Source organism: Macrobrachium nipponense, chromosome 15 (assembly GCF_015104395.2).
Source record: "Macrobrachium nipponense isolate FS-2020 chromosome 15, ASM1510439v2, whole genome shotgun sequence".
In the NCBI taxonomy this organism is placed as follows: domain Eukaryota; kingdom Metazoa; phylum Arthropoda; class Malacostraca; order Decapoda; family Palaemonidae; genus Macrobrachium; species Macrobrachium nipponense.
The window spans coordinates 75,492,159-75,507,163 of NC_087208.1; the positions used below are offsets into that span (position 1 = coordinate 75,492,159).

Sequence of the window (15,005 nt, forward strand, 5' to 3'; positions counted from 1 at the left end):
TTTTAGCTCCCCACCTCATAAAATTATTTTATCATAGCTACATTGATCATACACAGTATTGTTTGTTTGCATGGTGTTTTTACGTTGCATGGAACCAGTGGCTATTCAGCAACGGGACCAATGGCTTTATGTGACTTCCGAACCACGTCGAGAGTGAACTTCTGTCACCAGAAATACACATCTCTTAACCCATCAGTGGAATGCCTGAGAATCGAACTCACGGCCACAGAGGTGGCAGGCCAAGACCATACCGATCATGCCACTGAGGCGCTCATACATACACAGTATTGATTACTTTCATGGAAATGGAAATCTCAGTCTCATGGATACATGTAGTAGCCAAGATTCAGAAAGCTCCCAGTACGTATATGCTTTCACAGATTGTGCCTCTATTTCATCTTAGCTTCCTAGGATAGCCTTCCAATATTTTTTAGTCACTTTGTTCTCACATTTATTTATTTTTTTTGTTTTCTAGTAAACGGGAAATAACTTTCAGAAGAAATGATCTTTAATACCTTTCAGAAAAGTTATCTTTAATGGCATGTCCATTTGGATCATTTTAGAAGTTAATAATTTTCATTGCTCTGCTTCATACGGGGTTAACTTGGCCTTATCACTTCATTTCCTTTTCTCCAGTAACCAATTCATTTGTTTTGGTCAAAGCATGTATGCTGGTCCATACCTATTATGATGGTACAGCATTACACTGTGTTTGATACAGTACTTCTTAGTTTCACAGTCAAGTTTTATCTGGCCAATTTCTTTTGCCTTATAATTAACTGAACTTGCAGTTTTGATCTTAGTGACAACAGTTTTTAATGATTATTTCTTTGGTAAGTTTTGAGGTGTTAGCTTGTGAGTGGTCAGTATTGGGTTGACCTAGCATTATTTGAGTTAGGTATTTATCCTGTAACTCTGTAGGTGTCAATATGCCTAAGTGGCCTTGCCAAGTTCCCCCTGGAAAACTTCACAGTTCATTTTTCCTTGGATTGAAATTCACATCCGCCAAGTAGTGTGTGCTGAGGTCAAAGAAGGTTCCCTCCCAGACCTGACATAAGAGCCATAAATGGCCTCTGAAGCAATGACTCTCTTCACTCAGACAACAACTTATGATTTGCTACTAGAAAATTCCTGTGAATGCCTCTCTGGAATCCTTGGTTCACAGGTTCTCCAAGCCTACTTCACCATAAAGTCTAACGAAGGAACAGATTTTGTTTAACAAACTGCCATCCTTGTATACAGCTTTTGCACACCCCAAAGAGGGTGGAGTGCTGTCTACCAAGAGACCTAGGCTTCAGATATGTCAATGATCCACTCACATGTGAACCTCGATTTGCTCATCTTTTGGACTTTTGGAAAGCTTCATTATGAACATAGCTAGAATGCCCCACTTCCAACCCATCTTAAATTACTTGTAGTAGTGGGTGTTAAGAGGCTGCTGCAAAAACTAATGTAGGGTAACAAACATGGGAACAAAAATGTAAGTTAAACCACAGCCTATATTCTATAAAAATGTATTGTACCAATATCTTCATGATTCAGACCTTAAAATTAGAAAAAAATATATCACCAATATTAAAATCATTTTCATCCACAGAGGCACAGAATCCAAAATCATGTTTGTGACATTTTTTCATTAAGAGCAAATAAGTTAATTTCTAAATAATATTTCTAACAATCAGACAATGATAAACTAGAAAAAAACATAAATGCCCATAAAATGCCACTTCCCTTGAGAAATCAAATTTCTGTAATTTTTTCATTTGATACATCAACTCAAGACAGATAAACAAAAAACATTACTACATTGGTACAAAGTTGTTTAATTTTGTTTCAATTGCCCTGTACAAAAGCTCAGGACAATTGCAACATCTAAATATTGTACATAATCTAGTACTCAGTTACACCAAATTCATATCAAATTCAAAAATGTACAGTAATATCAGAAACAATATTGCAGCCAATGCTTACTGCCACAAGATGCCCCCAAAAAGACAGGTACAAACTAGAGACTCTGAAGCATCATCTATAGACTCGGAAGCATCTTCCGGGAATTGACAAAAGTAGTCTGCACTGGTCACTGTTTGTCTGTACAAAATCATTGTTCACTTGTTAATTTACTCCTTCCGTGCTACCTCCCATGAAAACGAAGGAATCAAAAGTGTCCCTTGTACTTCTCAAATTCTACACCATACAGAGGAGAATAATTCCCTTATTCTTCAATAAGTTACAGTACATTAAAAACAACTGAGATAAGTTCACAACAATTACCATTGAGGTACTTCCTCCAATGTCATTCTCCAACTTACTGTGTATTTATATATACTATAAGCGTGTCTGTGAACGGTTCTTCAGTGAATTCTGAAGAGATAACCCCTCTGCTAGAATAGCAAATGCATATGAAAAGCATCGCAAATACTCTAGAAGGGATTCACGTTAACATAGATCACTGTTACTTGCGCAAGTCCAATACAAATACACTGCCATCGGATGCTGAAGCTCCGACTTTGTCCCCTCGTGAATTCCAGCAAACTTCAAATATGCCACCAGTTCCCTTATAGCTGTGTACAAGTTGGCCAGACTGCAAATGAAGAAAATCCTCACAGAATATGCAAATATTCTCAAGTGTAGAACAGTCATGCTGTTCAAGCAAAAGTTAAGTCATCTAATTTTCATGAACTTAAAATTTATACCACGACATTCTATTCTAAAAATGATGAATTTCACATTACTTCTGACAACAACAAATTCATGTCAAGCACAAAACTAAACTGCAACTGCAGCTCTTTCTTAGCCTGAAGAACAGAATAGATTCTTAAAAATTACATGCAGATGACCAGTAAATCAGGAATGTGGGCAATGAAAGTCTCATGTAAACAGAAACAAAGATGAAAAGACAAGAACATTAGTTAGGGCTTGAAGAGGTTGAGGGAAAATGCTACAGTTTTATCCACATCACCTGTGTCACATTATAACGGCTTATCAAATAACGTGAATGTATAGCGTGCAGGATACCAATATAAATAAATAATTTCCAAGCAATGAGCAACTGCCATAATATACTGTAATTGAGTCATATTTATGACTTTGTTATTATGAGGCAATTACTCCTACTTAATATTAAGCTCGCCATCAATATCCTAAATAAACATTTAGTGATGGGGCAACAATTCAGTGTTCTCTCCCTCAAATAGATTCATTTTCTACCATTTTGCCAAGAACCAAGGATTGAAAATCATCTCTGCCTCCATAAATATTTTCATGGTGAAAGGTATCATCCAACCAACTGCAGGCAGCATGTGGAGGTAAAGGAAATGGATATGTATGGGGGATAAAATAAGGAATGGATAAGAAGGAAAAGGATGAGGAAGAGATATGCTGCTACAAGGTGTTCCATTCTGGGGCAACCAATTTGTACTAATCAAGCCACCACTAGTTATCACCAATAAGAAGTGGGATTGAAGAAGAATTATGTATTACAGCAATAAATATTACAGCTTAGAATATTTTCAGTAAGGTCAGTCAAATATCAAATTATTTACCACATGCTTTCACTGCTGGCAAAGAGAAGGTATTTTTTAACAAGAAAAACCTAAAAAATAAACTAACAAACTCACCTGCGTAGACCATATATGGACACACTTATCAAAACTTCCAGATGCCAAAAATTTACCGTCTGGTGAAAAGGCCACAGAATAAACAGGTTCAGAATGCTTGGTGAGGGTATGGATGCATGCTCCCCGGTCAACATCCCACAACCGTACTGTTGAGTCAAAGGATGCACTGAAAAATAAAACCATTTCAGTTAGTGTAACTAACCTCAACCCTCTCATATATTATTTTTTTACCCTTACACTTGATTGAGGTAAAGTCTGGACGATAATTATTACTGAGGAATTTAACCAGATTTGATGGTCTGGTTAAACTACATAACATTATAACAATAATAATATTCACTGTTAGTTTAACCATTGTGTTCAATTTGGGGAGAGAGAGAGAGAGAGAGAGAGAGAGAGAGAGAGAGAGAGAGAAGAGGATGAGAGAGGATGAGAAGTAGAGAGAGAGAGAGAGAGAGAGAGAGAGAGAGAGAGAGAGAGAGAGAGAGAGAGAAGCACCACAGTTTTAGTTGTTAATTTTTCATAGTGCAGTAGCTATCTTGTCCTCAAGGAGTTACCTTTCCTTGGTCTATCCAGAGCTCCATGGTGACCAGAATAATTTCAAAGAATTCTCTTTTAGCTGGTCTTCTGGCCTGATTGTGTCGTAATGATAAACATTATAAAACATGATGGAGTATAAATGGTCTAAGGATAAGAGGGCACTTTCTCTTATCCTCAGCAAATGCTAAACCCAGTTTACCTACGTAAAAACCCACAAGAAGTGGCCATGTGTATATGCGCCATCATATTGTTTACATAAAACTAAAAATGGACCTAGAAGCCATACCTTTCTCTGGTCAGTAAAGTAGTGTTTACTGAAACCAGAGCTCCAAGAATTTTGCTCTTCACTTATTGATTTCATTACAGAAGATCATGGAACCATCTAAGTTGAAAGCTAAGTACATAATTTTTAGTTCCAGTTAAAAATATTTTAGTTTAGACGGTGGAACAATTAATTGGCCATGAAAAGTTGTGAACCAGCTTCTTCACGAACACACGTCAGCGCTTCTGACAATTTATGATCATTATTTGTAGGATTTCAATTTGTTTTGAAGAATTTATTATTTTATTCAGAAATCTTATCTTTAGATAAGTTCCACAATTATTGTTATTAATGTAGATGATCCTTTCAGATAAAGATGTCTGCAATAGCCTACTAAATAGTAGCCTACAATCTAGGCTACATTGATTCAGTAAGAATAAATTAGCTAGGCAGAGGTAGATATTGCCTGTAGCCTATAACCTAAAGGGTGAACAAAAATAACCTGGATTAGGTAGTATCCTGAATAAGATAAGATTTAAAGACATATTCTGTTAGGCCATGAGCCTAGGCAATAGCTTAAGTTTACACCAAAAACCTTAGGATTAGATAAAAGGCTACAGACATTTTCCTTTTATATATGTAGCCTGTATACTTAAGCATAGTCTTAGTACTGTAGGCTATCATGTGCATGGAAGTCTTCCCCTTGGGGATACAGCATTAATTTTAAAGAAAGTGGGGTGGAAATGGTCTCACCCCCCCTCTTACTTTTGTAACAGGGTTCTTAAACATCAGACCCCTTGCAAAAAGGCCTTGTTAATGGGAGTCATATGGAAACATGCATATATTTGCCACCAAGCATGTCTTTTCAAGTGTCCCCAAAAAGGATTCCTTCAATTGAAAAGTGATCCTAGACCATCAACAATGAACATGCGCAAATTATTGCCAAATTTTTCGGATAACTACCTGCCCTAGTGCGTTCAATTGCTCTAAAAGAGACTTAAGCAGCTATAGATCTGAAAGATACATACTGGCTCATCCCTGTTGCAATTCCCTTCCGTCCCTTCCTAGGGTTACCGATAGGAAAAGATATGTACAGGTTCAAAGTCCATGCCCTTTGGGGTAAACATTGACCTAAGAAATTTAAGAAAATTAGTAACGGTAATTAGAAATGAGGCATACAACTAATAGGCTACCTAGATGATTGGTTGACCTGGGGGTGTATATAATAATAATAAAAAAAAATAATAATAATAATAATAATAATAATAATAATAATAAGAATAATAATAATAATATAATAATAAACAAAAAAAAAAAAAAAAAAAAAAAAAAAAAAAAGTGCTTGAAAAACCTAAGAGCAGTGGTCATTAGACTACTAGTGTCAAAAGGTTTATGCTTATTTGGGAAAATCCAGCCTCACACCCAAAAGATGCTTTCAGTAGCTGGGACTCAAACGGCCTGTTGTCTCTCCAGATCATGCTCAAAATAGAATAAAGCAAAGCAAGTCCTCAAAACATGCCCAGGGTTTCCAAAAGGAAATTAGAACATATGACAGGCCCATTGCAATTCACATCAATAATACATCCAATACCCAGATTCCAAAAAAACAATGTGAACCAAATTCTGACTATCCCACCCAAGAAACAAGATGCGAGAGACCTCATCAAAAGATTCAAAAAGTTAGGGAGATACTCTGGCCTTGGTCCCATAAGAAATCTCTGGAGAAACAGGCCACCCTGATTCCTCAGTCTGTTAAGTGACAAGACCCACAGATGCCTCATAGACAGGTTGGGAGGACATTGGGAGGATCGTCAGGTGGCAGGGAGGTGTTCAGCTACTCTGGAGAATTGTCATATCAATTTCTTGGAGCTGATGGCTGTCTTTTTGTCTCTCATAAACTCAAAAACCTCCAGAAGAGAGAGAATTTGGTTTGTTCTACACAATATGACCGCAATGTCCTACATCAAGAGGTCGGCATCACACTCATCTCTCAATATAATAATGCTGGCCATCCTTTGATGGAGCAAACAAGGAAGTGGCACATGTATGCAATTCACCTAATGGGGTTCTCTCAAATGTAATAGTAGACTCCCTATCAAGGAAAACGACAGCAACAACGGAGTGGAAGTTAGACAATCACTTTTCAGATAATAGCCAACATACTTTTACAACTGGAAGTGAACCTGTCCGCCACATGTGAGAATCACAAACCGTCAGTTAAGCAACAGCAAGAGATGCCTTTCTACAAGACTAGAAAAATGAGGACAATATATCTTTTTTCCTCCATTGTTCCAGATTTCATTGGCATTGAGCAAACTCTTAACTTTCAAAGGAACTGCTTACTTAATATAGTGTCAAATTGGCCAAACAGGCTGTTTTATCCAAATCAGTAGGAGAGAAAACCATTTGCGAATCATCTTTTCTGAGCCGAGACCTTCAAGGGTGGATTTTTTTTAAATATCTAGTGAAAATTACTGCCCAACATTGCTAGGTACCTAGAGTAGAAACTACAGAATTTATATCCGGCAATACCAGTATGCATGGATGATATGGTTTGATTATGTCCATACCAAAAGCCGAGTCAAGAATTTCTAGGGAAACTTTTATATTTTCTTATCCCTTTTGAAGACAAATATCTTGCAGCTACAAATATAAGGCAGCATTAACAGAGCCATTGCTTTATGAATTTGGGATTGACTCTTGTGTTGAAGTTCTCATTTCCCTTTCACGGTCCTTTGCATTACAAAGTCTCACTCTCAAAAGGTTCCAATTACTTGGTCCTTGAACAAGGTGCTTAGACTTTGATCAGCCCCTCAATTTAGCAGACCCGATACAACCAAAACTCACAAGCTACAATAGGTGATCTTCCTGATAGCATTAGCATCAGGAGTTCATATTAGCAAACTGGGCTCTCTTGGGCAGGCACAATATATCACCCAAGCAGCTTACCATCAATTATACAATGGAATGCATTACAAAACTTTTTTTACAAGGGTCAAGGGTTTCCAACTAATTTAAGACCCTTTTTGCATGCTGAATTAAAAAATACAGTTTATTTTCCTGGGTCAGGTCTGGTTTCTAAAATATAGAAACCAGCATACTTTTCCAGATTATCGCAATTATCCAAGTGTATATGGACTTTAGTTTTTGCAAAACTGGGTTGTGGGTAACCTTTAATAATTATTTTTATTTTTCAGGTCTAGATATGTACAAAAATGGATCATAAGTGTAAAAACCATCCTAATAGGTTCTGTTACATCTAGGGACGTGGTTCTTCCAGGCCGTCAAGCAAAATTCACGGTTTTTGTGAAGGCATATCAAACTTACTTTGGAGTCAAACTAGGGGATCCGGATAATCCATTCACTCCCCATATCTGCTGCAAAACATGTGTAGAGAACTTATGGGATTGGAGGACCAAGAAAAGGAAGAGTATGCCATTTGGTGTCCCAATGGTGTGAAGGGAAGGAAAAGATCACGTTACTGACAGCTACTTTTGCATGAAAAATCTAAAAGGCATCAATCGCAAGAACAAGCACATGTTCAAGACCCTGATGTTCCTTCTGCCATAAAGCCAGTCCCCCACGGCCCTGATCTTCCTGTTCTTGAGCCAAATGTCACCATGGAATCTAGTTCTGATTCCGAATCTAGTGACATGACTGATACAGCTGAGTGTGGTGCATACAGGCCAGAAGACAACGACCAATCAGTGCTTTTGACCCAGGCCAAACTAAATGACTTGACCCAAGACCTGAACCTTTCCAAGGAGTTTGCCAAGCTACTGGGTTCTCGTCTTCGAGAGAAACGTCTACTGGCACCAGGAGTTACATTCTATTGGTATTGGGACCATGAGAGAGAATTTAGGAAATTCTTCACATTTGATGAAGCATCTTCACTGGTCTACAGTAAAAAAATTGCTGACCTGATTGAATTACTTGGTCTGAAGTATGATGGTATGGAATGGAGACTTTTCATTGACTCATCTAACAGAAGTCTCAAGGCAGTTCTTCTAAATAGTGGAAATAAGTTTTCATCGATCGTTCTTGGGCACTCAGTTGAAATGAAAGAATTCCACAAAAGCATGGAACATCTGTTGTCTGTTCTGAACTACCAAAAACATAAATGGTTGATCTGTGGAGATCTTTATGTTGTTGGACTCATCCTAGGACTTCGAGGTGGTTACACAAAGTATCCATGCTTTCTTTGCTTATAGGATAGCCGTGCTGATGACCAGCATTATGTCAGACAAGAGTGGCCATCAAGATAAAGATTAAAACCTTGGTCACACAACGTTCTGTCCCACCCTCTGGTTGAACCGAGCAAGATTTTGCTTCCACCCCTCCACATCAAACTCGGTATCATGAAGAACTTTGTAATGGCATTGGACAGGGAAGGTAGAGAATTTGCTTCCTCCATCAGCAGTTTCAACAAAAAAGCATGGAGAAACTTAAGGCAGGTATATTTGATGGTCCACAAATAAGGGAACTCATCAAGGACACTAGTTTTGATGATGCACCGAATCCTGCTGAACTCTCTGCCTGGGTGTCCCTTAAGTCAGTCATTGCAAACTTCCTTGGCAACCACAGAAGTTCCCAGTATCAGAAGGTGGTTGACGAGTTAATGGAGAATTTCTGCCAACTTGGTGCGCACATGTCAGTGAAAATGTACTTCCTCTGGTCTCATCTGGACTATTTTACAGAGAATTGTGGAGACTTCAGTGAAGAACAGGGTGAACACTTTCACCAAGATACCAGTGTTATGGAGGAACGCTATCCAGGCCAATGGAATGTTAACTTTCTGGCTGACTACTTCTGGTGCTTGAAGAGGGATGTGTAGTCTGCTCAATAAACGGAAGTCCCTGAAGAGACCATTCATCCATGAGTAGCTTTCTTAGTTCATTATACAGGAACTCCTCATTTAACAACGGGGTTCCGCTCCAGCAACCACGTTGTTAAACACGTTTCCTCTTTATTTCAACTAATGGTGTTAATTTTCGGGCATATATTATACACAACTAGTTTCTGACATAACCTACTGCTTGACAAAGTTCTGACAACACTTTTTATCATTTTATTACTCATATATTTTAATTTCATCAATTTATAACTTCATTATTTATAATTTTCTTTTAAATAGTGTACTTTTAACACATTTAGCCTACATTCCTGGGTTAGCCTAGTAGGCTAAGTCAATACAGTGCTAAACTCTTCTCAGAATCTACACATTACTTAGCAGTGACTTTCATAGTCTAAATTTGGTATTTCATAATTATTGCTATCAGTTTCTTCACCATTAATTTGATTGTAGTGAATAGTGAGATGAAAAAATGAATGAATTTCGGCAATCATGGGCCATTTGAATGTTGCCGTCAAAACGTAAACAAAGCACGCCATCTATTGAGGAAAGTGAACAGTAAACTATTCGCTAGGGGGATAAGCATTTTCTAACATTGATAAAGATTTACGCTTGCACTTCTTACTTCTTGTATCATCTTATCTCATGGGTGAGATATTGAATATGTATGTAAATACACAGTTGTATAAAAAATTGTCTTTCAAGCATTCTAAGAATAAGAAATTCGTGCATGCCAAATGTCTCATTGTTTTAAATTAAAAGGTATGACTTGGTAGAGACTTCTCAAGTGGAATATTTAGAAAAATATATCTATTTTCAAGTTAATATAAATAACATATTTGACATCACACATTTTCTTTTCATTACTAAGATTTCACACATTTTCTTTTCATTACTAAGAATTATTCTCACTAAAACAAAGATATGGCATAATTTTTGCTATCTTGGAGTTGTGAACAAACGTGGCACCACCCATTCAGCCGGGATATGAACTAATGGCGGCTGAATCAAGCCAAACCAGGGGAGCCCCCAGATCATAGAATACCAACTTTAGGAGGTTCAACTGTATAGCTTTTCTTTACAAAGTATATTAAAGGCTTATTTATTGTTTTAGCCATAGATTTCAAGATTTTCAAAACCTAGGCTAGGCTAGATTATTGGCACTGAATATCCTTTCTCTTGGCCATCATTGGCAATATTTTTATTTTCATTTTATTGTTTTTTTTCTCTCTCTCTTCATGTTGTCGTCGTAAGTCACCACAGAACTTCACCCTAAAAAACGTAAGTTCGCACTTAGTTTCTTAAGCTTTGCTACCAAACCTACAGGTATTTGGAATAGAGTGTGGGACCTTGAAACTTGTGGCTTGACCCTGGACCAAAAATGTTTTTGGGTGGTTGGGATTAAAATTTGAGTGCTTTTCGTCACCTGTCAATTTCATTCTTAAGCTTCTTGATGATGAGACAGTGACTACACTATCAAAAACAAGGTTTTGACAGAAGAAAAACTTATTTTTGGTAGTCACTGCTGAGTCCTCAAAACCCTCCCACTTACCTGATAAAAAGACATGGGATTTAGGTAAAGGATCATCTGGCATTGACCAACAGAAAGGAATGGCTTCTTGGTCCCCTTTTGGTCATATGTAAACAATATGATGGCACATATGCTAATAGCCACTTCTTGTTGCAGGTTTTGACGTAGGTAAACTGGGTTTAGCATTCGCTGAGTATAAGAGAAAGTGCCCCCTTGTCCTGAGTCCATTTATACTCTATCACATTATAATGTTTATATCAGTACAACACAATAACCAGCCTAAGACCAGCTAAAAGAGAATTCTTTAACATTAGTCTGATCTATAGCCTGCAGCCCTCTGACTCATTTGGTCAGAGCCAAAGCAACAGGAAGAGTTTTCCTTACTAAATCTCTGAAGGAAATGAAGTGAAGGTGTTCAAAAGGACGGCTCAAAAGCCACTTAAAGACTACATCCAGGTTCCAGGCGATCGATCGAGTCTGTCTTTCTGTGCTCAACATATGACTTAATTAAATCACTAATATCCTGACCAGACAACAGATGCAGAAAATCTACAATTTGCATTACAGTGGTTGAAGAAGAAATGTTATGTCTTCTACACCAGTTGCAGAATACAGCCCACTTAGCAAGGCAGACCCTACAAAAAGATGACATCTACACTTTGCAATTGCCTCTGCAGTTGCTCTTGAAAAGCCTTCCATCTGACGAGTCTCCTGACAGCCTCAGGGCAAGAGCGGATGGTCCTTGATGGAATCGTCAAAAGTGTGGTTGTCTGAGAAGACCTGGTCTCTGTGGCAGCAGTCTTGGAAAGTCTACTAGAAGCCTGAGGAGGTCCAGGAACCACTCCTTCCAAGGCCAGAAAGGATCTACTGCAGTCATCAATGTATTGTGATGGATTAAAAATAGTTTCAAACTTCCCTGACCATGCTGAATGGCAGGAAGGCATACAGGTCCAAGTGTGACCAATCATGGAGCACAGCATCTGTCGCCCATGGTAGAGAGCAAAACATCAGGAGGCGATGGTTCCTTGACCTTGCAAACAGGTCTATAGACTGTTTTCCCCATACTTAGACAGTTTTCCCCACATTTTCCACAGGTTGATGCATACCTGTGGATGTAGAGTCCACTTCGTGGGAAGGACTTGTCTGCGATGACGTCAATTTGCCCTAAATGAATCTCAAGACTTCAACTTGCCCTAAATGAATCTCAAGACTATCTTGGTCTGATTTTTCTTCGCCCAAAAAAGGAGGGAGGAGAAAGTGCCTCCCTGATTCTTGATGTAAGACAGAGCTGTGGTATTGTTCGAGTGGACCTCTACTGTCATATCGTAAGTCGTTTTTGCAAATGACTGAAGGCCTAAACGTATTGCCTTCAATTCTCTCACACTGACATGCAGTTTCCTCTCTCTTCTTGGGACCAAAACCCGCAAACTTCCATGTGTTTCAGAAGAACTCTCTAACCCAGACCTGATGCGTTTGAGTACAATGTTAGGTTAAGGTTCAAAGGAAGGAGTGACTTCCCTTTTAAATTAAAACCTTCTTTCTGATAGCCACCACTGCAGGTCCTTCTTGATTTCTGGAGTAATTGGAAATACAAAAGAATCTGGCTGCATTTTCCAGTTCCAACTGGCCTTCAGGAAGAATTGCAGTAACCTCATGTGAAGTCTTCCTAGACAGACAAACTTCATAATGGATGCGAGGGTTCCTAAGAGACTCTCATCCACCTGCTGGCTGAACAGGACAGCAAAGAGGGAAAACTGTGAACCATCTGGAGGTATGACTTGACTCTTTTGGCAGATGGAAAAGCTGGAAAGCTCAGAGTCGATGGTCAACCCCAAATAGAGAATCACATAAGTAAGAATCAGTTGTGACTTTCATAAGTTGACAAGTAAACACAGCTCCTGGTGAAGAAGAGGTTCTTACATAGGTCCTCAGTGCACTTTTCTCTTGATGAAGAGCAAAGAAGCCAATCTTCTAGATACAGGGAAACATTGATGCCCATGAGGTGGAGCCACTTCATGAGAGGGGCGAGAAAATGAGTAAACACCTGAGGAGCTGTAGGAAGGTTGAAGCAGAGTGCTCAAAGCTGGAAAACTGTGCCCTGGAACAAGAACCTGAGCCACTTCCTGGATGTACGGGGACATAGAAGTTTGCGTCCTGCATGTTGATGGTTACCATCCGATGCCCCTGGTGAATGGAGGACAGGACTGATTGATTTGTTTCCATTCTGAATGTCATCTCCTGGACAAAGAAATTTAAGGCACTGACATTAAGGACAGGTCTCCAACCCTCCAATGACTTAAGGACCACCAACAGACACATGTGAAAACCCTCCATGCTGACATCCTCAACCATCTCTACAGCTTTCTTCCTGAGAATATGAATAGGCTGTCAATGCGATTGGCGTCAACACTTAAGGGAGGTTTCTCCCAAAATGGGATGGAGTAGCCACTTTCAGATGCTTCAAAACCCATGGTTCTATGCTTCTTGACTTCCGATTTTTCCCAAAAATGGAAAGTTCTGGCTCTCACTGGCACAAACAGAAGTGGGTTTTGACTGTTAAGAGGAAGGTTTGGCAGAGGTCTTCTTGACTGGTCTGACCAAGCGCATGTTTGAGCAAGGCCTGGATTGGAACCTTGCTCTACTGCCATGAAAGGACTGGTGTTGGAAGGGAAGAAATTATCTTCGCGCCAAACTAGGCCGACTCCTTGGGACATTTGGCTGATTGAGCCAGATCTTGGGTGGACTTTTTCTGGAGGTCCAAGGCTATTTCCTGCACTGTGGCCCGAGGAAAAAGTTGGTGATTCAATGGTGAAAACAGGAGAGCAAATGTTTCCTCTACTTCAGCACTGCCAGAGAAAACTATGCAGCAATTCCCGGGAGCTGTCCCTAATGGCTTTGCCGTGCATGAGAGGACACGTAACCAGTCTGAAGACACATCCCCCCCAAAAAAAACCACAACATTCCTCAATCTTCTTTGCAAGTGCTTCTATGGTCCAATCTAAAAAGCTTAACACTTCAAAGACTAAACATTTTTTTCATTAGATAGGGAAGTTCTGTCGATGAAAACATGATGCTGTCCTACACGAAAGCTGATCTATGAGAAGAATCAATAAGGCCCGAGAAGTTCCCCTGGGAGGAGGCAGCAACCCCAATAAAAGGAGCAGCTGGAGTGAAGAAAGTCGGAAAAGAGACCAAGAAATATCTGAGAGCTGTGTAAGCTGTGGGAGAAGGTTCCTGGTCAAGAACTTCATCATCTGATGAAATTAGTAAAGGAGACAAGTCGGGAGGGTTCTTTGCCAGTGCAGACGTCTTCTGCAAAAGCCCCATAATGTCATGAGTTGGCGCTGAATGGGTGCAAGGGAAGAATCATGCGCCATGGGTGTGGGAGAAACTGAAGTAGACAACTGAAGAGGTGGTGCCAGGCACTGAACTTATGTGACATGGTGCTGGGCACTTGGGAGAAGCAGATGGGCACTCTACAAACGACAGGAGCATGAAAGAGGAAGACTGGTACTTCCTAGAGGTGGACAAATACTAGTGCTCAGGAGAAAAATGTTCTGGACTGTCCCAGTAGTTACAAGATGAATGGGAGCTGTGCTAAGGTTCCTTGAATCGCTTGCAGGGAGCAGAGAACATTCTGTCAATGCTACACGCCTCTTCAAAGGCTGGGACTCATTAGGAAAACTCCACTGGCTTGTCTGGACTGGACCCCAAAGCACTTGGACTTCCAGTATGCCTCCTCCAAGGTTTATTAGGGGAGTCTCTCAGGGACCTTTGTCTAGAAGCGTCAGCAGGACAAGCAGCCACCCCCTCCACTGACACTGGACTTTCACTTTTCCCACTCTTTGTCCATCACGACCTTAATGGATGCCCTTAACTGGGCAACAGCATTTACAATAAGACCAAATTTCAGGTCAAAAAGGGCTTCGAGACTGGCAATGGGATTGGAGTCGGAAGCATTGCATCCAGGTAAAGGAGTAGGTAGAATAGTTAAAGAGGGCAGATTATGGGAGAAAAGGCAGGTACAGGAGAGGACATAACAGGTAAAACGGCTACAACTGATTTAGGAGTAGATTCTAAGCTAGCTTAATTCCTAGCTTTGGCTCTAGCAATCGCTTTTCTCTTTTCGTCTCTCTCATGATTGTCTTAATGAGCTTTTTATGCCTTCCATTTTCCCTGATCCCAATCCCTACATTCATTACA

The 15,005-nt window shown here is 39.6% G+C and overlaps 1 protein-coding gene across 1 annotated transcript in view; it reads right to left on the bottom strand.

Moving 5' to 3' along the window:
- Nucleotides 1–1,498: 1,498 nt before the first annotated feature.
- Nucleotides 1,499–15,005, bottom strand: part of LOC135195070 (F-box-like/WD repeat-containing protein TBL1XR1) — a 144,729-nt gene continuing 131,222 nt past the window's right edge. Inside the window, exons 10-11 of the mRNA XM_064221445.1 lie at nucleotides 3,618–3,783; nucleotides 1,499–2,581 (exon numbers count right to left, since the gene is read on the bottom strand). Coding sequence (XP_064077515.1) covers nucleotides 2,453–2,581; nucleotides 3,618–3,783 — 295 coding nt within the window. The 3' untranslated portion in view covers nucleotides 1,499–2,452. The remainder of the gene's footprint in view (nucleotides 2,582–3,617; nucleotides 3,784–15,005) is intronic.